The sequence below is a fragment of the Struthio camelus genome, chromosome W (genome assembly GCF_040807025.1).
Source record: "Struthio camelus isolate bStrCam1 chromosome W, bStrCam1.hap1, whole genome shotgun sequence".
NCBI lineage: Eukaryota > Metazoa > Chordata > Aves > Struthioniformes > Struthionidae > Struthio > Struthio camelus.
Window position 1 is genome coordinate 37,487,826 of NC_090981.1, and position 25,885 is coordinate 37,513,710.

The window sequence follows — 25,885 nt, forward strand, 5'->3', positions numbered from 1 at the left end:
AAATGACGACTCAATCATTGTATTTTGTGTGTTGATCAGCTATTGTCAACAACTTGTTATGAGGAAAATCAATAATAAAGCAGATTTATATGATTTTTCAAGTTCATCAAATCAAAAATACCTTGACTGTCAGTGTATCCTCTCCCTTCTTGGGGAAAAATAAAGACCCGGAGTCCCTCAACATGAGAAGCAATTGTCTAATTTCTTCCAATTTCATAAAATGAGCTGAAGAATGAACTGAGTTATGGTTCTATGTCTTGGTTCTTTAGCCCTCTCCTCCTCCAGGTGAAGGTCAACTCAGATGGTCATGGTATATTTGCCTTGTCATTAAAGCAGCCCAAAAGGCTGAACAAACCAAACATTGCAAACACAAAGATACAAGATATTTCCAGACAAATGCACTGAAGTATGTGAATTTACAAGTAATAAAAGTTGCCTAACATGTAAAATGTAAAACATGAAATTAGAATGACCACAGAAAGAATCTAAGGGACAGGAAAAAAGGATCACAACCATTTTTAGTGTCTGACAGCAACAAAAAAAATTCAACTTACACCAAATGCATCCAGGAAGGTATATACAAGTATGAATTAGAAAAAGAAAAAAGTTAAGCTTGGTTTGATTTACAGAAATAAAGATGAATCTCAATACTATATTACAGTTACTTCAGTTATTGTAATAGGTTTAGCATAGGGCTTATTAGGCTCCCCAGGTCCTCACTAATCAGATAATTTTAAAAGCATCTCATCACCATGAGTTGTATCAGCCCTTTAAAACTTAGTGAGTGAATTAGGAGTTATTCCAACAGCTGACATTTCAAACAGTGAAGAATCCAAAATGCAGAACTAAGCAAGACCACTCTATGCATTGTTAAATTAGCATATTAATTCTTTTCTTTATAAGAGCCATACTGTTCAGCCTATCAAAATATGTATTAATTAGTTGAAAAATGGATGCCAACAATTCCAATTGTATACTCAAGTCTCGAATTGTCTTGTCTGTTAAATTAAAGATAACTTGAAAGCTTGTTCACTATATAAACTGTTGGGTCAATGTTTCTCATTCTTTGACGTTCTCATCATCTCCTTTCACATAGAATCACCAGATTTAAAAAAAAAACAAAAATCCCCACCAACAGAATTTTATGGGAATTTGTTTGGAAGGAAAAGATGGAGAGGAAAAAGGGGCTGAAGAAATAACCTGGTATGCTTCTCCCGCCACATTTTTTTTAAACAGTATTGAAACATTAACAAATGTTATTTTATGCTAAAAAAAAGTGAAACATATGAAAGTTATTCATAGAATCACAGAACAGTTGAGGCTGGGAAGGGACCTCTGGAGATCACCTAGTCCAACCCCGCTGCTCTAGGCAGTATCAGCTACAGAAGGTTGCCCAAGACCATGTCCAGCTGGGTTTTGAACATCTCCAAGAATGGAGACTCCACAGCTGCTCTATGCCATCTGTTCCAGTGTTCGATCACCCTCACAGTAGAAGTGTTTTTCTTATTTTTAAATTGAATTTCCTGTATTTCAATCTGTGCTCATTGCCTCTGGCCCTGTCACTAGGTACCACTAAGCATCATCTTCGATCCCTCTGATCAGATATTTAAACACATTGGTAACACCACCCCCCCCCCAGCTTTCTCTTCTCCAGGCTGAACAGTCCCCAGCTCTGTCAGCCTCGCCTCATATGAGCAATGCTCCAGTCCCTTAACTATCTTCATGGCCCTTTGTTGGGAACCTATATTTCTCTCACTTCTACCTGGCTCTACCCAGTATTCCCAAGCAGTCTCCCATCCAAGTACTAACTAGGACCGATCTTTATTAGCTTCTAAGATTAGATGAGATCAGGCATGTTCAGGATGGTGTAGCCATAAGTAATTGCAATAGGTAGCTGTAGATTTCTGTTTGAGATTTCATGATGTGCAGTTAGTAAAATTACCTCCAAGAACTGACTTTGCCATTTTTTCCATTAAAACGCAGAAATTACTTCAGCAGTCACATTTCTGTGTTATCCATGAAATAAACAGAAAGCTCACATGCCTTAGTGAAGTCCATAGGAAAATACTATTTCATTGGAGAATCCAAATAATTCCCTCAATATGCATGCAACATGTATTCTATACATTGAGGCCTTCAAGTAGATTGCAAAATAGCCAATCTGTAGTCTTTTGGCTGAGTATGAAATAATGAAAATAGACTCTCGTATGAGGGAATGTAAGTACAGTCTGTTCACTATATAGATCAATAGACGTTTTGAGCAATTTGTATATAGTGTGGCAGGAGGAAAGGCAAAGGGAAAAGATCAGTGAAGAAAAGAGTCTTCCCGTGCATCACAGAACTACCATGCATCACTAGATTCTTAAGACATACACAGGAACTTTTTCCTCACGATCACCCAGAATAACTTTGGCTTGCTTTTGGGAGCTGGGCAGAGACATACTGCTGCCAGTATGGAACTTGAGGTTATGGAACTTTCAAGTCCCATGTTTGGAAATTCAAATTCCTGAGAACTGAAACAAACCTACTTCATTTTAGATTTCCTTACTGTTCTTCAGCTTCTTACTTTTGTAGGGAAAATCTTGGTCTCTAATTTACTGCAACTACAACCATAACCACTACTCTGCAATCAAAGAACAGATTGGCTTCATTTTAACTATTTTTACACCAATTACAATCACCAAAACTGCAAGAAGAATATTTAAAAAAAACATTACTATTGGTAGTATATAAAGATCTATTCTAATATTAGTAACAGATATTAAAAGGAGATACCTTGAGAGCATTTTTTGAAACAGATTATAAAAAAGTTCATAGTTCTGTTAATGGAAACAGTCAAACAGATGCCATTTCAGCAAACAGCAGCACTTCCGATGCTTTTCACCACGAAAATAAACTCTACCTTTTTACGTAAGCCATAAAGAAAAAACAGACATTCTCTCTGCCCCAATAAATGCCAATAAATCATTTTATTATCTTGCCTAAATTCATACTTCCTGTGTCTCTGTTCTGGATGTAATGCCCTGTTTGATCTTTTTCAGCCACTTCCGATTGCTCCATACAATAATCCACATCAGTCTTCATATATTTAAAAACTTCCTTCTTCCAGTGTCCACAAGAAATTAATCAGCACAAGAATTAAAAAGCCCACAGAAAATGATTCCTTCTCTACTGTTCCTTATTTACTGCCCTTTGCAAATCTTGTATTTCAGAATTTGGGGAAGGTACTATCTTCATTTTGCATCCTTATTATCTTGTATTACATACTGTTTGAACTTCCAAGAAGTTTGTGAACTTTTAGTTAATACTAACTTAGACAGATTTTGAGTCTAGGAGCATACTAGTAATTCCCTGAAACATACAAATAAAACTAGAAGCCTTTCAACGCTAAGAAGATTCTCTTTCACTTCGGTTAAAGAAAATAATAAACCAGGGACGTATTATCTGAAGGCCTCAAGAAAACAGCACATCTGACCAACTGAAAAGATATCATAATACAGTGTTATTCACCATTGCTTATCTTACAGTGTAATTTATAACCTCTTACCAAATCTTTGCAGCTTAGGTACCAAAACTTTCAGAAGACAGTTACGCATTTCATCACAACTCAGTGTTGCTTAACTATAATCTTGCTTTCCATTCGACTTCAAAGAAAGAATCTTCTTTGGATAAATGGACTTACATACACATTTCAAGGGCATCCACCACTGAAAAATTAGTTCCCGAAGCAATAACTAACTCAATGCAGTAACTTTCTGAAGGTATGCTATCTAATGGTGCAAAACCGTTCAGGGCTAAGACTTCCATTGGATCTGCTAACCTGGTTGACATCACCTGAGATAGGTGCTTTAGTCTACCATCCTCCATAATGTATGTAACTAGAGAACAGGCAAATAAGCATTTACCTTCATGAAAGGCTGACTGAAGCTAGCTTGATTTTCACTGAGGATGTCTGCAGGGCAGATTGATTAATGTAAAAGGTATTCAAACAGCCTGTGTGGAGGATAGGCATAGGCTCATAAGGTTCTGACTGCTTAGGCTCACATCATTGTCCGCTTAAAGATTTATGACCATCCACTGAACTTCTTAGCTAGAAGACCTCGATATTTTCTCAAACACACCAGCTCCTGGATGTCTGCCCATTCAGAAGCCAAGGCAGAAGTGAGAGAAATTATCTACTGGGAGAAAGAACGCCCTGGTTTTAGATGAACAAATCTGAAAAATTTCTGATTTTCTGTGACAGGCAATGGCCTCCATTTAAAGGGGAAATGGGTTTTCAGTACTGAGAAGCCTTGAATCTATGACAACACAAAAAATAGGATCATTACGGCTGGAACTGTATCAATAGCTTCTCCCATGAAAGAGGAAGTGCATGTCTTACGATTTTCTTTTCTTTTTGTACCAATTACCATATTTTTTTTTACACTAATGGCCAAACAAACCCATCCTAAGTATCCTTACACTAAACGATTTGCACTTCTGACTAAAGTATCATTCACGTTTTAATGTAATTTAATGACTTTTTTCAGTAATGAAGATCATTTTCCCTTTCTTGCAAATACTTATTGCTATCATTTTTATTTTTGACATCTCTTTCAAACATCTCAAATTTAAAAAAAGTTAGTTTTATTTTCCTCTTTCATATACACAAGCAACCTCACCATAAATAATAGCTTCCAAGACAACACAGCATTCTCTTGATTACACATCATGATCCACAATTTATAGTGTGAAGAAACTGGCTGAAAGAAGTAGTTTGGGTGAAGATAAATACTTCAAAAGAAACAAATTACATTTAGGCCTCAGATGGCTTTTAAAACTTGCTTAGTTACAAGCAACTGCCAAGCAAGTTGGGTAAAACGCTCAATATACTATTAAAAAAATACTAAGAAAGTCTTATAATCGCGCCAACAAATAATTATCAGGGACAAGTTATACAAATTCTTTACATAGGTACGATATACATATAAATCCTTTAATCATTAAAACTTACCTGTTATAATATCTGCCTCCCATCATAAACTGATTGTTTGATGTTGGACATATTTTAAAACGCTGAATATTTTCACTAGTCCGAAAATAAAGTGAATAATCACCAGGTGTATTATCTGAAGGCCTCACAAGAAAACTGCACACCTGACCAACTGAAAAGACATCATAACACAGTGTTACTCACTGTTGCTTATCTTACTGTCCTTTACAAGCTCTTATCAAATCCCTTTCCACATAAATTAGCATGAACTGCACACTTAAAAGGACAAATATAAAGTCTGTGAGGTACTTTCCAATAGTGATCCACCTCCTCTTTACCCAAATGAGATGAAGTAGTACGCAATTGCCAAGAGTTGATGCAAAACAGTTTAGCTGTAGCTGACAGTCCGCACACAATTTTGCTACCTCTCTACAAAAGCCTAGTAAGAAAAAGCATCTGACATTTTATTTTCAAAAATTCAAGTGTTTTCTCCTTGTATTTAAGGTATGGGTCAGGAATCTTGATGCTTCCATTTAAAGAAATCATCAGTGTTGGAGGGGAGGGGGAGAGAAGGAGGCAAGGGACACGGAATATTAAATACGTTCTTCTCCCATAAGGAGGTAATAGTACTTTCAGTACTTTCTGCTCAGCGTTTTGATGAAGACAAACATCACGTTACTTTATATACAAGTCAAAAACCATTTAACTATTTCAATTAAAATTATGAAACTAACTGTACTTGAGAAAGAAAATAAATACATTCAATACCCGTAGCCCTGCAAGATTTTCCCAGGGAAGCATTTTACTGTGGTAGCAACCACAGCTCAGGTCAGAATTAGATACTCACATGTTCATACAAAAAATCATTTTTTGCCAGTTTAATATTCATAGGATTACTTGTGCCATTCCACTATCCAAGTATTTCCATCCAAAATACAAGTACCTGTCATCAGCAAATTGTAAGCCTCTTGTTTGGAGATCTTCCCATGGAACCATCTTAACAAAGATGAAGAGAAAAATTAGAAAGCAAGACTACCAGCGCTCTTTTTTGGTTGTGGTGACATCCAAGGCTCTAGCACCTATGAATTAATCTTTATTTTAAAAGACCTAATACATATAGACTGAATAATCAACCATTGTGCTACTCAATGAGTCTGTTTTTCCACCAATGAAATGAAAACAAATATTAACAGGTATATAAATAAATTTTGATACAAGCATCCAACACTTGAAGATGATGTTCAAAACTAAACGCACTGAGAGACTAAAAGGCGCTGTTTAAATGCTAGATAATTTGATAGGCACTACTTGAGGTCAATCTCATTCGGCAATTTGAATCACGAAACAAAGCCCTAACAAGGAGATGAACGTAAAAGTTAAATACCGTACAGAATAACTAAGAAACTGAATTTTGCTAGAAGCTGAAGAAGTAGTCCCTAGCTTTGTTAAACTAGTGAATACTAACTGCTTTAATCTCACACCTTGCATCTTTTGCAGAGCCCTGTGCCAGAGTACTGTCCTAACAAAAACTCAGCAATCTCTGTCCAGTCTCGGCTTGACACTTATGACTGTACAGAGTAGCTTGACATTGCCTGGCTATTCAGTTTACTCCTGGCACACCACATGCTACCTCTTAAGAATTCATTTCGTCTTTTAAAGAAAAGCTAGAATACAGACTACATTTCATTGCACTTTTATTGAGGAAAAAAACAAACAAGAAAAAGGAAGTCACTTTATGCATCAAAAAAGAACTCTAGTTTTAACTTTGTTACTATACTACCTTTAGAGAACAATCTACTAACGTTTGAAAGAATTCCTGTCCCCTCTACAACCCTCTGAGCAGCATGAAGATCTGTGGACCAAGAGTGCCAAAGCTCCAAGCACCTGCTACAGATTACTTTGTAAAAAGAACAGGTCCTAGTTCCTGTGTTTGAAGGCATCCCTACGATTGTTACATCGCTCTGCCAAACTGGTTAGTGGAACATTAGGCAGCAGAAGACTGAAACAACACACCAATGATTTTATCTCCTCTATTAAGATAACATGAAATGCATTCTTCAGTTATCAGTTCTTTGGGGACTGCAAACCAAGCAACACGGATACCAATGCAGCAGGCTGCAATTATAGCAAGCGGATCTGATGAACAGTGGGAGATGAAATGATTAAGCTACTAGAAATTTTCTGTAACTTTCATTTGCCACTCATTTTTCCTACTGAATATAACAAAGTTTGCCATAATAATGATGCATCTTTAATTCTAAATTGTATTAATTCTTCAAAAAAAGTCAGTTATTTAACAAGTTGGAATTCACTGCAACCAGTATCAATTATTTTATACTCCTCCAGTTTTCTCTTTAAAAAGCTGAAGTGTTATTAATATGAGGTTTACATAGAGAAGGAGTTACTGTTACACTTTATTATTCATCTTATTGTACCTTGCTCCCTCTCCAGGACTTAGAGTTAGGTAGATTTGAAAAAAGTTACCTCTAAACAAGCCCCATATAAAAAAAAACAAAACTCCACTGTGCATATTTTGAGTGAAAGTGATCATGAAGGTAATCATCTAAGACTTCATCACTGCAAACTACATTAGCCTGAGGCATAACTGACATGACAGAGTCTTGTATTAGTTATCTATGCTTCTTCAGCAGCTAATATAAAAAACTCTTACAATAAAAAACAAACAAAAAACTCCCAACACACACACTTAGTTCATCTTCCCAAAAGTCAGGCAACCTCACAGCTGAAGTTTACAAAGAGTTATCACACAATTTGCTTTTAATAAAAAACAAATTTCCTTACATTTTGCCTTCATGTGGATCTTCTTCTCTTCCCTAATGAGAAAATTAACATAGTAAGTACATGACAACAGCATATCTGAGCTTAGAAAATAAATTTCACAAGTTAAGACCTTCTGCAGAAATAAACAACACTAAGGAGTCTGAGACATTTTTGAATGAAGAGCGGTTTTTCATTTTATTCACTAAGTGGAAATTCAGCCAAAACGTTATTCCAGAGAATTTTTGTTTCTGCCATGCTTTAAATGCTTCTTTACAGGTGGCAACTTTATTTCAACTGTCCTAAGGTTGACTTCAACCACTGATGTAGAAGCCTGTAGTAGATTCCTTCACACTAAAATACATTTGAATTTAGCCATTGACATCCTGACATAGATCTCTGTGAAGCAGGTCAAGCTAACTCTGCTATGAGCAGAATATATATGCTGTGCAGGAGAACTTTAATGAGACTCCAAAGCAACAGTGAGCTTCAAAAACATATATATATTTTTGAAGCCCATTAAACCATCTCTTGCTCTGCAGTAACTCAACTACCTTCTAGTCACCTGCTTAGCTTCCTGACTTAGCATACGCCATTCTACACACAATTAACTCATGAATACACTTTTTAACTCAGACTTTGCTGCTGCTGTTGCTCCCTCCCCCACCAGAAAAAAAGACATGCTGCATTACAAAATTACTCTGTACAGTTCCTTAATGTTTCATGGCAATTATTATTAATAAAAGAAAGAACACAACTAACTGACTATCAGATTCATTATAAGGACAGCTGAGTTTAGGGAACTGCCCAGTAAATTCACAGTATCAGTCATCAATATGTGAACTTGTTTGGACAACATGTGAATAAGTGTTTAACACTGCTTTTTTTTCCCCCCAATCCCTAATTAGGCTTGCAGGTTTGTTGCACTATTTTAAAACCAGTAGCTCCATTTACTAAAAGAACATCTAGAAAAGCCCCCTCACCCAACACCTCAGTTTTGTAACAGGTTTGAATACAGAATTACTTACCACTTCTTCTACCAAGTCTTCTACAATAAGACCTTGTTCATCTGTCCGTAGATTTGTAACCCACATCCACCCATCTTCCAACTCATTATGGACAATAAACATGTCTCCTTTAAGGAAACTGCAGAGAGTTGCAGTGACATTTAAGTTAGAAGCACAATCCATGTGTAAAGTTGATGCGAACAATGAATTCTTGAGTGTAATTTCAGCAAAACATTTGAGGAAATATGATCATGAAAAACATTAATCAGTATCCCAAGCACATCATGTGTATGTTTCCTCACAACTTAAGTAGCTATCACATATGAATATTTATACTGCTTTGATTTATATTTAGAATCTAATACATACTTGAATTCAGACCCTTTAAAATGTGCTAAGGATGCATAAATGAAAAATCACATCACAACCCTACTTAGGGACAGTAACATTGCTCTTCTATCAAGAGAGATCAAATACTAAATAAAAGTAAAAACAAATTCAAGAGTCCCATAATAGTCTATAATAAAATAATGCTTCTCTTATCAAAAGCTAACTTTGTATAATAAAGGTCTGCAAAAGTATCTAATATTTAGGTCTGTGCATATGAAGAGTACTAAAAAGAGGGTATGAAATAGTTATCAGACCATGCAATTAGTTACAATAAGAGCATACATAAGAGGCATTAGCATGGTCAAGGGAGCTTCATTACTGAAAAGTTCGTATAATTTATTCCTTCAGTGTTATCTCAAAATCAGGTCATATGAAAACCTTTTACTAGAGCACAGAAGGAATTCTCATTCACAATAGATGATGCATCAGGTACACAAACAATAGCTATGAGGTACTGAAGCTCAACAAATACTAAATCCAACCCAAAATTGGATAGGAATTATCTATGGAATTTATTTCATTTATGACAGGCTAACAGAAAAGGCATGAACTTGAGCATAAAACAAACAGCAAGAATAAAAAAGTCTAATGAAAACCACTTAGAGTGAATTTTATATTTTGTTTTGGTTGATTCGGCTACTAATGAATCTAAATCCTAAGAATGGGCATTAGATCGAAGGGCCACTCTATGTCAGTTCTGTTACAAAGAATGACACAGTAAGTTACTCCACGGAAACCATCTGAAATTATCCCTGGAATACTTCAAGTTTTCTAAATATTTATTCTAAATAATTCTACTTAAAATTTTAAGTCAAGATTCACTGAAATACATACAACCTTCAGGAATACCTTGATTTCACCTGGGACAAACCAAGAACTTGGTCCCAGCTATACTGGGAAGAGAATTATTTTATCGTGCAGATCTCAAAAGCTTAGCCAGACACACAAAACTTCGTGCTTTAAAGTAAAAGCTTCGTTTTAGCAGAATTCTAAGAGAAAAAAGGTACAACTTTCTACCACTCGTGTAACCACAGCAGAGCAATGAAATGCCTTCACCCCTTAAATTGGTAGATGCAGTAAGGCACTTCCTGGACCTGATGCATCTTTCTATTCTTACAGATAGTAGGAAGCCCTACTTGCAATATACAATTACAGTTTCCCTCCTTCTCTTACCACCTTCTTCTCATTTGCTTAGAAAAAGGTCTTCTCAAAGAGCAATACCCTCAATGTTCCTTAAAGGGATCATATAGGACTGGACAGCCAGCCTAGGGATAAACTTCCAGACCAATAAGGATATAAAGCTGTAAATCTCATCTACCTTTCCTCTGTACCTTAGGCCAATTACTCCTAAAAACAACCCAATTTCCGATTCAACTGGCATGTTAAAACAGCTTGTGAAACCAAGATGGTCTCATTAGACTGATGAGAAGTCACTACACACCTCTTCCAAATCCTCCTATTTTTTCACCTGAAAAACAAACTTCTGATGTCTCAGAAAAGCATGATAAATTCCAAGTAACTAGCATACGCTCTTCTATTGGATATTGGACTGTTGGTCTTGTGTTCTTTCCACATAGCATATTATGAAAATGCAAGTGAGGAACATAGACAGTCCCTGAGAATTTCTAGAGATCAGTGTTTGAAAGGAAATGAGAAACAGTTCACAAAAAAAGTATGAGATACATAGGCTGGCAATTCAATCACTTTAAATTCCCAAGACTACTGGAGTTTACACATTTAAAAGTATCCTTTGTTCAACACAGATGCTTTCCAAAAGAGAGGGAAGAGAGGGGAAGGGAAAAATCATTCTTGCTCTCTTTTAAGCATAGAGAAGTAAAGAGAACACAAACTCACCTTCTTTGAGGAAAAAAATGTAAGCCTTTATAAAATTTATTTCAGAAGTATAAAGTTACTAATAAAACCTCCAAAGTCTTACATCTAAGATGCAATCGGAAAGTATTTGCAGAGTGAATATATACTGAAATACTCTAATTTCACAACTGCTTCTACTCACTATTAAAACATACCTTATTTCATCAGTTTCTGGCACTTTGGTGTAAGGTAGAATTGCTCGAACTCTCCTTCTGTCCTCCACAGGCTACAATTTAAAGGTAGGAGAACAAAGATGTTACTTCCGTCTTACCACATTAGAATTGCTGTTCTGAAGCAAAGGACTGGTCATAGTCATTCATATCCCCTTGCTGGTTTTAAATTTTCAAAGTTTAAAACAAGTAGGCACTAGAAATGCATAATCCATACAGTTAGCTAAGAAAGTTCACGTTTTCTTTCAAGCCTTCTAGTGTGCCAGATAATGTATGCAATCATCTTTGAAATAAGTTACAAATTAAGTAATTCCCATGAAAGAATATTTTTAAAACTTTCTTTCACTTAGAGTGGAAGTTTAAATAAGTTTAACATTCAGAAGTATTTTTATTCTGTCTAAGCAAAACTCAAATCCTGAAGCCAGGCATGACTTTTTTTTTTTAAAATTACTGACATTGTCTTAAGGACAGGCACTTGAAAGAAGCCTAGTTTTCAGAAACTTCAGTTATCTCCAGGATGCCCGTTTTGAAATCTCTGCTAAATACAGAGAATACCAGAAAACAGAAATATTTTATTATTTTGAAATACTCTAAGTCAGTGTAAAACTCTAGAGGTAACTACATTACAATGGTGTTCTTCACCGCCAAGAACTGCTCATTTTCCTGTTGTAATTTACGTACCATACATTTGCAGATAACTGCAATACCTCACACGTAGCTTTCTAATCACGTGCTTTAGTAAAAAAGCATTTTTTAATCATTACTTTGTACCAGTAAGAAGGCACTTATATATTCTTTATACTCCACTATATGCTGAGACAGCTCTAGAACTAGAAGAAGCTTTCCACAGCGTTTTCTTCCTAGGAAACTGAATACTGAACACAAGATTAATGGTATTAAGTAGACAACACTTAAAACTTCACTACTTGCCTCCGGAGGTGCTACTGGAAAGAGTAATTTTTCCCCCTTCAGCAAACAAGACACATGACTGTAATAACCAATTAGGTCCGAGAGCGAAGCAAAACGACGTCCACCAATGTAATAGTCTCCACACATGGCAATAATCCTAATAAAAAAATTGATAGAGGAAAAAGTTTTGAAACATTTTGCTATAACCTTCCCCCCTCCCTTTTTTTTTTTTTTTAAAAAGAAGTTAAGATAATGTTGAGTTTTTAAAGCAGAGTGCATACATTTAACAAGATTAGAGAACTTTCACCTAAAATGCTGGTATTTTAGCTGCACAGAAATACAGTAAAGGAAGTTTAATCTGAAAAATATCACTTAGGAAACAAACTATCAGGGAGGTTGTTTAGCAAAGGAAGTTTCACCCATTTCTGGAAGGCTGCAATTGTCAAAGATCAAGTTTTGGTGGAAGTGGCACTTCCACCCTGTAGGATACAGTTGTCCATCTCTATATTTGCTTGAAACAATTTTAAGACTCTCATTCTTGAGGTTGACAGTGTTCTTGAGTGTAGCACTTACCTTTCTAATAACAAAGGAAAAAACCTTGGGCCCTGTAGTCAATAAGTGGAATCATAGCCATGTCTCATCTCTAAAGAACAGTATCCACCAATAAATTAATTTCTTTTGGATACAGTTATCTCTGCATGTACTTAAAGAATCTTTCATTCTCAGATTCATAAAGATTTGAAAATCTAGTAAGGATCCTGCTCATTAGGGAACAGGAAATTATTAGAGACTACTTTTGATCTGAGATGCCAGAAACTATATTACTGTGGGTGTGAATCAACATTCAAGCTCCTGCTGTTGGTCACAATCAACAGAAGTTATTAAAAATAATCAGACTGTAAAAAACAACACTTAAAAGCAAGTATTAACATAGTTTAATTTTCTGCTACTGCTACACAATAACCAGTTCCGAAAGGAGAATCAGTATAGCTTAAAGGCAGGGATTGTTAGCTCAAATATAGCATGCTGCAAACATGAGCATACTTCTTCTGTACTGTTTTAACAGCACTGAAGAGAACAACAAGCTCATGTCAATGCAAAATCAGAACCTCTGAACCACACTTCATTAAATGGCAGATGCATTCAAAAACTCCCTACAGCATTTGTAATGCAAATGAAACCATTTTAGTGTACATCTGGTACACACATTGGTATTTTGGTTAATTCCACTTTCAGAAGTAGACAAATTTGCATTAGTTTCTTGCTATCTAGATAGCTGACAAAGGTTTTTCTCTATTGCTGAAGAGGCACTGGCCTTTCTATTTTGTGAAGATGAACATTACCCTGCAGTCTACTACTACTTGCTGACTAACATCCAGCTCTTCCCAGAATACATCTCATTTACGTTAAAGGCAATAAACGAATTTATTAATATACATAAGTTGCTAATGGTAAAGTAATCCTACTTACAACTTTGGATAAAGGGCTATTTGTATTTAGAGCAACTAATTCTAACACACACCAAAAGCTGTTTCCAGCAAACCCTCGGATTATTAAATACATAACCTCTTTGTTTCTCCTTGTTGTTTCTTTCTTGAAAGGACGGCACCCAGATTTGCTTGAACCTTGCCATTCAAATATGCCCTGTGAGCTGCAGCGACTGAGGAAAAGACTTAAAACAATCTCCTCAGATGACTAATAAGAAACCTGCATGTTACTGTAACTCTGTGCATAACAGCTTAAGACAATCTTCTCTATTCTGATGCTGAGTTTCCTCACATTTTTGTTCTGCAGCCTGTGAAGTGATTTTTAAGTAGCATATTTGAGAAACAATTAAACCCAAGAGCTATACCATACATAAACAAAAAATGGTCAAAAATACTAAATTAGTGATTGTTTCTGTAGTATACTGAATTCTAAAACCATAAACACATTACAGTATTTTAAAAGAAAACATTTAATTCTCACCTAAAATGATTGACATTTGTTTTACTAAGGAATGAAAGCACAAATGAACCTGGTCTCCGATCACTCTCTCGAATAAGGTAACTACCAGGTTTTCCTGCTTGCCGAAGACGTTCTTCTGCAATTGTTCTGTCAAGTTTTCCATGATACCACCTAGGAAAAAAAAAAAAAAACAAACACCACCACAAACCATAGGACAGTAGGTGAATAACCTATGAAACTAGTGAAAGCTTTCAGTTAAAACCGATGTATCCAAAACCTTTATTTCAAATAAAATTTTCATATATTTGCATGTGCAACCTCTCTCAAGTTACTTATTTCCAATGAACAGTATTTTTAGGAGTGTGTAAGTTTTCAGATAACCTGCTTCCTCAAATAAGTCACACTAGAGGAAAGCCCTCTGAACTATCCTAAGGGGGAAAGGATCTAATTTACCAGCTTTTCTCTCATCCCCAATTCACTTATTTTAAACTAACACAACCAGGGGTGACTGATCCAACTCCAAGACTATTTTAGAACTACTCAGTCTTCACTTCAGGCTGGATTTTCCTGAAGCATAAATTGAGAAACGGGTTGTTACAATTCACTTCACATCTGACAAACACAGATATCACAGCAGAAAGCCTGCATCTAATCAGAATGACAGCGCCCACCAGACCACAGCCCAGCCCTAAAACAGTCTTTCCCAATCACAATGCATAGCCTATAATTAAAGAAAAAAAGCACAGATGCATGGCAAATCACTGACTGCAAAATACCACAAAGGAATGCTTTAGTCTGAAAGGGAAAGGTTAAACTCTCATCATTCAACCACTCCTTACCCTTAACTCAGTTTTCTTTTATTTACAAGGCTTTAGTCAGATCTCTCTTTCTACCCTAAACTGACAAATACTAAGTTTAAAAGAAAAAAAACAGCAGTGGAGGAAGCAATAGAAATACAAAACCAACTGTTGTTCCCACCACCTGTTAAAAGAGAGAACAGATATGTCCTTTCGCAAAGCCACAGAGTACTCTGCAGCTACACACTGTAATAATTTATTATCCCTGCACCCAACTACTAACTATGTTTACATGCAGATTCAACATTTAACTTCCACACTCTAGAAAATATCAACTTTCATACAGCTACTGTTTTATGCTTTTGAAATCATTGACTATTTCAGACTACTAACCAATTTATTCTACTAGTTCATGTATGTCTTGCAAGAGTCAAGCACATTTTGGAAGAGATAGAGCAACCTTTTAGATTAATATAACCAAGAAAACCGAATAAAACTAAAGATTACAGTTTAAAAACTGAACAGCCAGGCTGTTGATAAAATCTTGCCAGAAATCATTCTTTTTTCTATGAAACGGAAGTGAAAGTTTGTTTTGAAAGCTCATCAGAATGAAAATCAGGTAGACTATACAGATATACATCTCTCATACCAGCAGAAGCAGCATCAATGAATATATCGTTTACAATAGCAAAGCGCTACCTCTTGCTAGTATAGCTTTCTTCTCCTCACGCTGATCAAAACAAGTTAAACCAGAAGAAGTGCCGTTTTGTCTGTACAGCTGTATAGCACTTGAGGCTCTTATAGGCAAAGTAATGTTAGAAACCTCATCATATTCCGAAGTATAGCTTTGCTGACAGAAACCTGTAGTTTGAATCTGTTCTCCAAAAAAGTGAATCCCACTACCTTTGTCAGGGGAGTCCCATGGGAAACGAAACAAGACTGAGCCTGTTCTGAGGTATCTGGGATGAAATACTCTGCTCCTGAGTAGACACAGAATCACACAGCATGGCTTACACCCAGAATTTGTTCATTTGAAATAAATGTCAAAACAACTACTTGCTATTCTGGATAGACTGACCTTTCACAAACTAATCAAATGCCCCCAGACCCGAGAAACCCTCCTGATCAAGAAATTCTTTGAAATCAGCAGTTCCACAAAGCCTATCTCAAACGATAGTATCACTAAGCTTTTAGTTGTTCCAATTATCACCTACTTCAGAAAAATAACCTTAACTTTATTGCGACACACACTAGGTTATAGCACCAAACTGAAAGACATGCTTTCAAAATGAGAAAGGGGACAGTGTTAATAAAGATGCAAATAACTAAAAAAAAATTATACTAGGAAAACAAAAAGGCAGGAAACAAAAAGTGCAAACAAAACTTTCAGCTTTTCTGTAAGGGACCAGGATTTCTTATAACCATGGTCAGCAATATACCACACATTTAGATGCTCAAGTTTTAAGACAAGAAATTTTTCTAAACAAAAAGGATTCTCTCCCTGCCAGTAACAGGTATACTGGTATATCCCACATATTGTGGATTACTTCCTCTAATAATGAAGAGGCTATATTTATTTTGTCCCACTTAACAGTTTTACATCAAGCACAAGAGAAGATATTTATTACTGGGTAAAGTATAAGCAGGCTTAAAAATATATATTTGTTGCCATATCCCAGGAAAAGTTTGTTTTCTGAAATAAAAATATCTAGTTAACTTATGAGAGCAATTAAATTCAATGTCACTGAGAACATATTTCAAATACAAACAACTAATAGAAAATAGGTTTTATTTTACAGCTTGCTATATATTAGTGTAATACATGAGTTATTCTATCCTACTAGCTACAAAAATAAGTGTTAACATTGAATTTAACTACCAACTGATAAGAAAGTAAGATACAAATGGCAGTAGAGCAGAGTCAGTATTCAGCAACAAGAGCAGAAAACAGCTCAAGTGATATCCTCAGGAAGCCTCTGTAGATAGCATACATCTTTAGAAAACAGGATACACACTGAAGTACAAGCCTTTAAGATATCATTAGAGTAAGCAAAATGCTTTTCGGGAAATAACTGCATTTTTCCACAGAGTAGAGTTTCATCACTAGACAGAATTGCTTTATTCAAGCAACATAGAGCTGAACAGCACTGAAAGATTTTATTTCTCAGACTGTACATCTTATGCATCATTTAGCTATCACCTGTTTTCAATATCACATAACAATGTACTGTGCTAACTTCCATCATTATCTTCAAGTAGTTTGACAGCAAACTGTAAAGCATATTTTACAAAATTACAGCTCTCAATCTGATTTAAGGATATCAAGTGATCAATTAAGAATTGGCATTATCTACTCTTAAAAATATTTCTATTAAGTAGTAGTTCTTTAACAAAAGCCGTTTTCTTTGGCTTTGAAATACATCCATAACTGATTTTTTCTTTGAATACCAACTAATACAGAGCGCAAACACATAACTGAAAAATTTTAAGATCGTCCATACTGTATTATCAGTTAAAAAGAAAAATCCCACCCAATACTCCATGCTATCCAAAGAAAGAAAAACAGAAATGACTGAACTACAAAGCAGTCTCCAGAACCATCCCGACTCACCATGATTTCTGTATCAAAGTAATAAAAAGTGAAGAACACTCTAAAGGAGAAGGCCAGGCTACTAGAAGTTGAGAGAAACTAAATTCCAGGGGTTCTGATGTTTTTCAAATGAGTATCTCAGTGAAGCTTAAGTTCAGGTGTTTCTGCAAACATCCATCATAGTAATACATCACAACAAATGACTCCCCTCCCCCCCCTCCAGAAGGCTCTGCATTATTTAGAATTTTATAGAACAACTTTACTCTCAGGCAGACAGAACAACTCTAATCTTAATGCATTCAGTTAACAATAATGCTTAACAAGAACTCTTGACTTGCGTCAAATAGCTTCTAAACAGATGTAAAATACAGTTCTACCTACAGCACAATACAGTACGAGTCTCATAAAAAGAATTAAGGTTTCCCCAGGAAGAGATCAAGTAAAAAAACTTGTCTGGCCATCCATAAATAGAAAGTTGCCTCTCTTGTTGCAACTCTTATGAGCTGTACACATGCAAAATGAGTAACACATTACTTCTACCCTTTATCACTGCCAAGAACAAGACCCCTACCACTTCTAGTTAGTCACCTCTGTTTTCCTAGCTAGGAACACTTTTGTATTTCCAACACTAACTTCACAAATTTAAGTGATGATAACCCACTATTTGCACAATGTTTTGAGCAAACATAACTAAACAACCTAATGGATCACACAGCTAGTGCCCTGACATTGCAACAACCATTATCAGATGCATCGAAAGAAAAAATGTAAGTACCCTTCCAACAGAAGTGATCCAGCTATAAAATGTCTTACTAATTACAGATCATAATTTAGGTAGCTGTTTTCATGACTGGCTGTTTAACCACTGTTGTAACTAATTAGTAACCCATTTTGCACCCTTTTTTAATTCTAAGAGAATGTCAGCGATAGACTTTCATGCTCCACGAGCCAATCCGCTCTGCAGGAAAATACTTCCATCTGTCAGTTTAAATCAAAAGCAGCATATTCAAAACTCCAACCCTATATATTACAACCTTAATTACAGCAAACACATAGAATGCAGTCACAACTACGCTATCATAAACGATTTTGATTCTGTGTGTTGTGACATACACAAGTAACACACAGCTGCATAAGAGAACCTTCCCGACACTTAAGGCACTTCTGGGGCTGCGAGCCATAAGCCAGGTCATGAACCTTGTGAAGTGAGTAGCACAGTTTGAGCTGTTGTCTCTAGCCTGCAAACAAGAGCTCCTTAGTTTTCCACTGCTCCACTGAAGAAGGTGGGTACCAGAGAACCAGTCACATCAGCCTCAATAGGCCCAGCCAGCATACTTTCTACTGTGAGCAGGAATGCAATTACGCTGCAGCCCTTTAGCAAGCTCATGGTACAATTACAGGATACGTGGCCACAACCTGGAATCACCATGAGGTTCCTCAGACGCACAGGCTATTCACAAAGAGGTAGCAGATAGTGGATTTACCATCTGAAAGAGGCAGCTGTTACTGTGTGTCATGTCAAGTGGTTCAACTAAATTCTTTTACTGATGTATTTCCCTTTTACATATGGGAAAAGCAAATATTATGAAGATTCATTGTTCCACTAACACATTTTGTTTTTACAGTATGCTGTAATTTTATCTTAGGAACACATTAGGCCAGGGAGGAGAGAATGAAAGAAAAAAGCAACAGAGGGGAACAAACACGTTTTCCAGCAACTTCGAAACGTTGATAAGTTTGCAGACCTCCCTATTTCCTTCTAAAAATAAATTACCATGCATAGGAAAAAAAAAAAAAAAAAAATCAAACGTCATATTCACTTCACTCAAAGCTCTTCTCCATAGCAATACCTGGCTGCTTAAGTGAAACCTCAGAAGAACGGAGAGCTTCCAGGAGACGCGGTCAGACCGCCCTACCTAGCAATTCACAACCATCACTTTTACACTTTTCACATATTACAGATTCTTACTATTGTTTCTTGAGTCTTTGTGAGCTCGACTCCCATTAGAAGCAAAAGAGAGCAAAGATATGATTACCTTAAACCAGGAAAACTTCCAGTTTCAAGTGGCATGCAGGTAACCTTACCTTAAACCAGGAAAACTTCCAATTTCAAATGGCATGTACTCAAGTACAGTTTCATGAAGACGGGAGAATACCCTGTATCGTCATTTGTTTCTTTTTATTCTCAACCCTCTCTCAAGATTTCCCCTTCAGATATTGAATAGCAGAAGACTTGATGCTCGTATTCACTCTAAGTTTCGTTTTAACCTATTTTCCCTCTGCCTAAAATGTTAACTATATTCTTAGATTTTAACAAGATCTTATCCAAATTATGACTTTTAACACCATCTTCATTAGATTTATGAACATGCTGTGTTAAGTTTGTATTACTTCCTTTATGCATATTATTTGTAAAGATTAATTTAAGGTAAGTTTGACTCGGACTTAATTAAATTCATTGCCTTCCTCCACCTTGTTAGTTAACATTCAGTAGTTACCAGTTTTTGACCAGGTATTTGCAGTTCTCCAGATCACAAAGAAAGTCCTGCTAGAAAAAGCTCTGCAAACACATTCTAACTTCTACACTGGATGCATGTATAAGATAATGAAGCAAGAGAGTTCAAACTAACCTGAAACTAAAGACAGGGAAGGGACCAAAAAGGCCAAGTAAGTGCCTTTTGTCTAGTAAGCATGAAATTCAGAGCGTTTCATACTCTCAGATTTTTTTTAATATTCTTTTTGGATTCCTATACATCTTTCTAAGTAGACATTCAAAGCAAATGTCAGCCTAATGAAGAATAAGTCTGCTTCTCTCAGTTACCTGTTTTCAACCCATTAGAAACAGCATGAAGGAAAACAGATTAGGAATGAGTCAACTAAAATGGAAAGTCACTCATAGAAGCGTTCCTTGGTATACCAGCTGTGCCAAGCCATTAACCGGGAGCTGCACACACTACCAAAAGAAGCCATTAAAACACTTCCAGCAGAACATACACCAACCATGGACTCGAATAAAAGAGACCAACCAAAAGTCAATGAAAAGGCTAAAAAAGGTTGGAAAGGTGAGATTACTGTACATTCAAAAGGCAATAAATAATTTTATTAGAGAAAGCAAGATTCTAAAAGTTTCAATAGTAAGCTTCAAAACAGTTGTAGAGATGTGCCAACAATATTAATATTAAAGTTAGAGACTTAAAAGATCTCTTCCAATTTGAGATGGTAAGAGTTCAGGATGCTATGAGGAGGGAGCGGGGCAACAAGTAGGATCACAACACCGGACTTCAGGAGAGCAAACTCTGACCTCTTCAGGGACCTACTTAGGGGAATCTCCTGGGGTAGGGCCCTAGAAGGAAGGGGGGGATAGAGGACAGCTGGTTAACATTCAAGCATCACTTCCTCCAGGCTCAAGATGGGGGCATCCCTCTGAGGAAGAGGTCCAGCAAAGTGGGCAGGATACCTGCATGGATGAGCAAGGAACTCCTGGCAAAACTCCAGCAGAAGAAGGAAGTGTACAGAATGTGGAAAAGGGGACAGGCCACTTGGGAGGAATACAGGGACGTTGTCAGAGCGTACAGGGAAGCGACAAGGAAGGCTAAGGCCCAGTTGGAATTAAATCTGGCAAGGGATGCCAAGGACAACAAGAAGGCCTTCTTCAAATACATCAATAGCAAAAGGAAGACTAGGGAAAATGTGGGCCCACTGCTGAATGGGGCGGGTGCCCTGGTGACAAAGGATACAGAGAAGGCAGAGCTGCTGAATGCCTTCTTTGCTTCGTCTTCACTGCTAAGGCCAGTCCTGAGGAATTCCAGACCCTGGGGACAAGAGAGAAAGGAAGACACTCTCTTTCTCGAGGAGGATCAGGTTAGAGATCTTTTGTCCAAACTTAACATTCATAAATCCATGGGCCCCGATGGGATGCACCCACGAGTGCTGAGGGAGCTGGCGGATGTTATCGCTAGGCCACTCTCCATCATGTTTGAAAGGTCCTGGAGATCAGGAGAGGTGCCTGAGGACTGGAAGAAAGCCAATGTCACGCCAGTCTTCCAAAAGGGCAAGAAGGAGGAGCCAGGAAACTACAGGTCTGTCAGCCTCACCTCCATCCCTGGAAAGGTGATGGAACAGCTCCTCCTGGAGGTCCTCACTAAGCATCTGGAGGACAAGAAGGTGATCAGGAGTAGTCAGCATGGATTCACCAAAGGGAAATCATGCTTGACCAATCTGATAGCCTTCTATGACGGAATGACTGGCTGGGTAGATGAGGGCAGAGCAGTGGATGTTGTCTTTCTGGACTTCAGCAAGGCTTTTGACACTGTCTCCCATCTCATCCTCATACGTAAACTCAGGAAGCGTGGGCTGGATGAGTGGACAGTGAGGTGGATTGAGAACTGGCTGGATGGCCGAGCTCAGAGGGTTGTGGTCAGTGGTGCAGAGTCTAGCTTGAAGGCCTGTGGCTAGCGGTGTCCCCCAGGGGTCAGTCCTGGGTCCAGTCTTGTTCAACACACTCATCGATGACCTGGAGGAAGGGACAGAGTGCACCCTCAGCAAGTTTGCTGATGATACTAAACTGGGGGGAGTGGCTGACACACCAGAAGGCTGTGCTGCCCTTCAGAGGGACCTGGACAGGCTGGAGAGCTGGGCGGAGAGGAACCTCCTGAAGTTCAACAAAGGCAAGTGCAGGGTCCTGCACCTGGGCAGGAATAACCCCACGCACCAGGACAGGCTGGGAGCTGGCCTGCTGGAAAGCAGCTCTGCAGAGAAGGACCTGGGAGTCCTGGCGAACAACAAGCTAACCATGAGCCAGCAGTGTGCCCTTGTGGCCAAGAAGGCCAATGGGATCCTGGGGTGCATTAGGCAGAGTGTTGCCAGCAGGTCGAGGGAGGTGATCCTGCCCCTCTCCTCAGCCCTGGGGAGGCCTCCCCTGGAGTGCTGGGTCCAGTTCTGGGCTCCCCAGGACAAGAGAGACATGGCACTCCTGGAGAGAGTCCAGCGGAGGGCTACAAAGATGAGTAGGGGCCTGGAGCACCTCTCCTATGAGGAAAGGCTGCGAGAGCTGGGCCTGTCCAGCCTGGAGAAGAGAAGACTGAGAGGCGATCTCATCAACGTGTATAAGTATCTGAAGGGAGGGTGTCAAGAGGATGAGGCCAGACTCCTCTCCGTGGTGCCCAACGACAGGACAAGAGGCAATGGGCACAAACTTAACTACAGGAAGTTCCATCTGAACAGGAGGAAAAACTTTCCTGTGAGGGTGACTGAGCACTGGAACACGTTGCCCAGAGAGGTGGTGGAGCCTCCTTCCCTGGAGATATTCAAAACCTGCCTTGGACGTGACCCTGGGCAATTTACTCTAGATGACCCTGCTTGAGCAGGGGGGTTGGACTAGATGATCTCCAGAGGTCCCTTCCAACCTCAACAATTCTGTGATTCTGTAATCCTACTTGATAAATATTTACTAAAAAAAGAACATTGATTGCTATCTCTTTTTTTAGAAAACATCAATAAATAGATGAAATAGAGCTAAATAGGCTGAAAAATAGCTCTCAGAACAGCTCACATTTTCTTACTGAAAACTCAGCTTAGGAAATGAATTCTGGAGCTTATTAAAGTTTTCAGCAAGCAGCATCCCATTCTTACATGTTTCATTCTTCTGCCCTCAGGTCAAAGATATGCTTTTATCTGTTTAAACTAGGAGTAATGCTCCTAATGAAACAATGTTAATACTGTTGTGCAAATCAGATTTTCTTTGGCAACAGTTAAGGAATTTCTAAAACATTATTCGCCTTGTATGTCATTGATTTCATTTGAAGTACTAGCCTTAACTTTTTTCTTCCTCCTTGCACCTCATCCTCTCCTACTTCCAGCCTTCTCGGACTTTCTCCTCATCCTCTTATTGTTATATCCACTAGGTCAAGCTTTGCTCATCAGACACAACATGCTCGTCCAAGGGACCGAAATTTGGAATAGGAAGCCTCTGCCTTTCCAGTGCTAAACCTCACCTCATGCCAACCTCTTTCATCTTCCAGTCAGCAGCATAGCTCTGGATTAGAGCTCAAATTAACCAAGCACAGGTGTTTATCATGTGCTCCACTCACCTCACCTTTTATGCCAGAACACCTCACTAATGAAGTGCTTCTCATCAGTGGATTACTACCACTCTAACGAGAAAATCAGAAGTCAGAGCTTTAAACATTAAAGACAGAAATAATGCCTAAATTGATAGATGTCCAATGCTTCCCACAGGCAATAGGATCAATAGCGAGGAAAAAAGACAAAAAAAAATCCCCAGAAGATTGCTTACGGAGTACGACCCATCATATAAACTGAATCCACAAGTGACATAAGAAACCTGTTAACTATCCAACTTGTAATGCTTGCTTTGAACAATCTGCAACCTAACAATTCTATTAATTGTATGTGTATATATATATATATATTTAAAAAGCGTTTCTAGACTTGAATATAGAACGAGGTGATTATCCACCCGGAAGCAGAAAGCAACAAACAACCTCTGTAATAAGGAGGTTTCTTGAGCTTCCCTTTGATTGCCAAGGAGTAGAAAGAACAAAAAAATATTTTTTCCACAGATACTCTGAAAGTACAAAGATCTTTGTAAGAAAGAAAAAGCAAACAAAAAGTGTAAAAATTGGAATTTGGCTATGGTTTGAACAAGATAATGTATTCCATTCCTTAACCTGGTAGACTATGCACATATTCAAGCTAGCATCTTGCAAGTCTCCAATGTTATTTACTAACAGATGGAGATAAATCAATTCTTTTGCTGTATCGTTACTCTTAAATCACACCAAACTTTTCTATGTATGAAACTTATCCATAAATTAACCTTACAAACCTAAGGAGTAAGCCATTGACAGAACATCCTTGTGTGTGTGTACTACAGAGAGCGAACATTTATATAAATATGCATCATTTTACAGAAAGAAACAGATAGACTTAAAGTAAAAGCAAAACCAGAGATCAAACTTTTTAGAAAAACTGCTTACACAAATGTACACAGAATCACCATATCCTGAGCTGATTATCAAATGTTGGCTAAATCTAGAAGCATCATTAACCTCATGGTTTCTGCAAATTACTCCAGAAAAGAAAGCAATGTACTCTGCAACAGCAAGTTCATAAAAGAAACCCTTGTCCAAGTGTCTGTAAGTAGCTATTAACAAGAGAAAATAATATATACACCCCTGCTGAGCCAGTAACAAGATTCTTTGGCAGCAAACTAAGATTTTAAGTATACCCATGCGGTTGCATCTTCAACCATGTGGTATATCAGTTTACACTGATATAAACCCTCAACCAAAAGGTTTGTTTCTATGTGAAAACAGTCACCAGAAGCTGATGAAAACATGGAAAATTTAAGGTTAAGAAGAGAATGAATTTCTTAGAACCTACTCACCATGAGTACTCACTGGACTTCTCAGAACACTGACTGGGTACACCAAGTGTCCTGGAAACCTGGATACTCCTTCCCTCAACTGCTACTGGAGCTTACAAGCTTATTTTGAAACATCAGTTTGTGTATATTAAAAATTCTAATAGAAAGATAACTAAAAAACACAGTAAATATTTCATCTTTTTGTAATGCATAAGTAGCACTGTTAGCTACCTTAGAAAGAAAGAAAAAAAAAGGTAAATTGAGCTTTTACAGCAGAAAATTTGGAAAAGAAAAAAATGAAATACTATTTACCCACTTCAGGGTTTCTTGCACTTGCTTTTAAAACCTTTGCTACTGCCCCAACATGATTCCAGACTACTTCAAGTGATAAGTTTCAGTAAATAGGTTCCCTAATTATGATTCCAAACTATAAACAGTATTTTTGTACATATACAAAACAAAATTTATAGACAGACCCATGCAAGAACAGAAAACTTCTATTCCAGAGTGATAGAGTGGATTTTTTGCATAAAAATAAAAAAGGTTTGTTAAGACTGCCTGCAAATATATAAAACAGGAAAGGGACTCTGTCAAGCACTGGTATTGTTTTATTGGTGCTGAACATATTCTAGGAGAACACAGAAAAACACAGGATTCTGTTCCGCTGCGATGCTTCTAGACAACACAACAACAATGCTGAGACAAGATACCTTCTTCTTCCTCTTACTGTGCCCACTAGTGAGATAAATATCAAGATATCTTTTTTCAAGGAAGAAAGAAAGATACAGAGGAAACTAGAAAACTACTGCAGGAATCGTAAGAATTCATGGCTGAACGAGCAGATGGGCTTCTGCACTGAAGATAGCCATGCCACCTAATGGGAAAACTAGTGTTCCTCCCCACACCTCAGCCACCAAACAGATCAGAAAAGGTGAATAAATATAGCATATTACTACACTTTTCAATAGAGCAGGCCAGTAGATGAAGTGCCTAACTCACAGATGGAAGTTATGGGAAACAATATACAATATAAAATAAAAACCTGATAAAGTACAGGTCAAGAGTC

General features: G+C 37.5%; 1 protein-coding gene across 1 annotated transcript in view; it reads right to left on the minus strand.

Annotated features, from left to right (window-relative positions):
- Nucleotides 1-25,885, minus strand: part of LOC104150537 (ras GTPase-activating protein 1) — a 63,635-nt gene that overhangs the window by 32,738 nt on the left and 5,012 nt on the right. Inside the window, exons 2-8 of the mRNA XM_068924674.1 lie at nt 14,067-14,216; nt 12,120-12,255; nt 11,175-11,245; nt 8,779-8,896; nt 7,775-7,806; nt 5,916-5,968; nt 4,994-5,144 (exon numbers count right to left, since the gene is read on the minus strand). Coding sequence (XP_068780775.1) covers nt 4,994-5,144; nt 5,916-5,968; nt 7,775-7,806; nt 8,779-8,896; nt 11,175-11,245; nt 12,120-12,255; nt 14,067-14,216 — 711 coding nt within the window. The remainder of the gene's footprint in view (nt 1-4,993; nt 5,145-5,915; nt 5,969-7,774; nt 7,807-8,778; nt 8,897-11,174; nt 11,246-12,119; nt 12,256-14,066; nt 14,217-25,885) is intronic.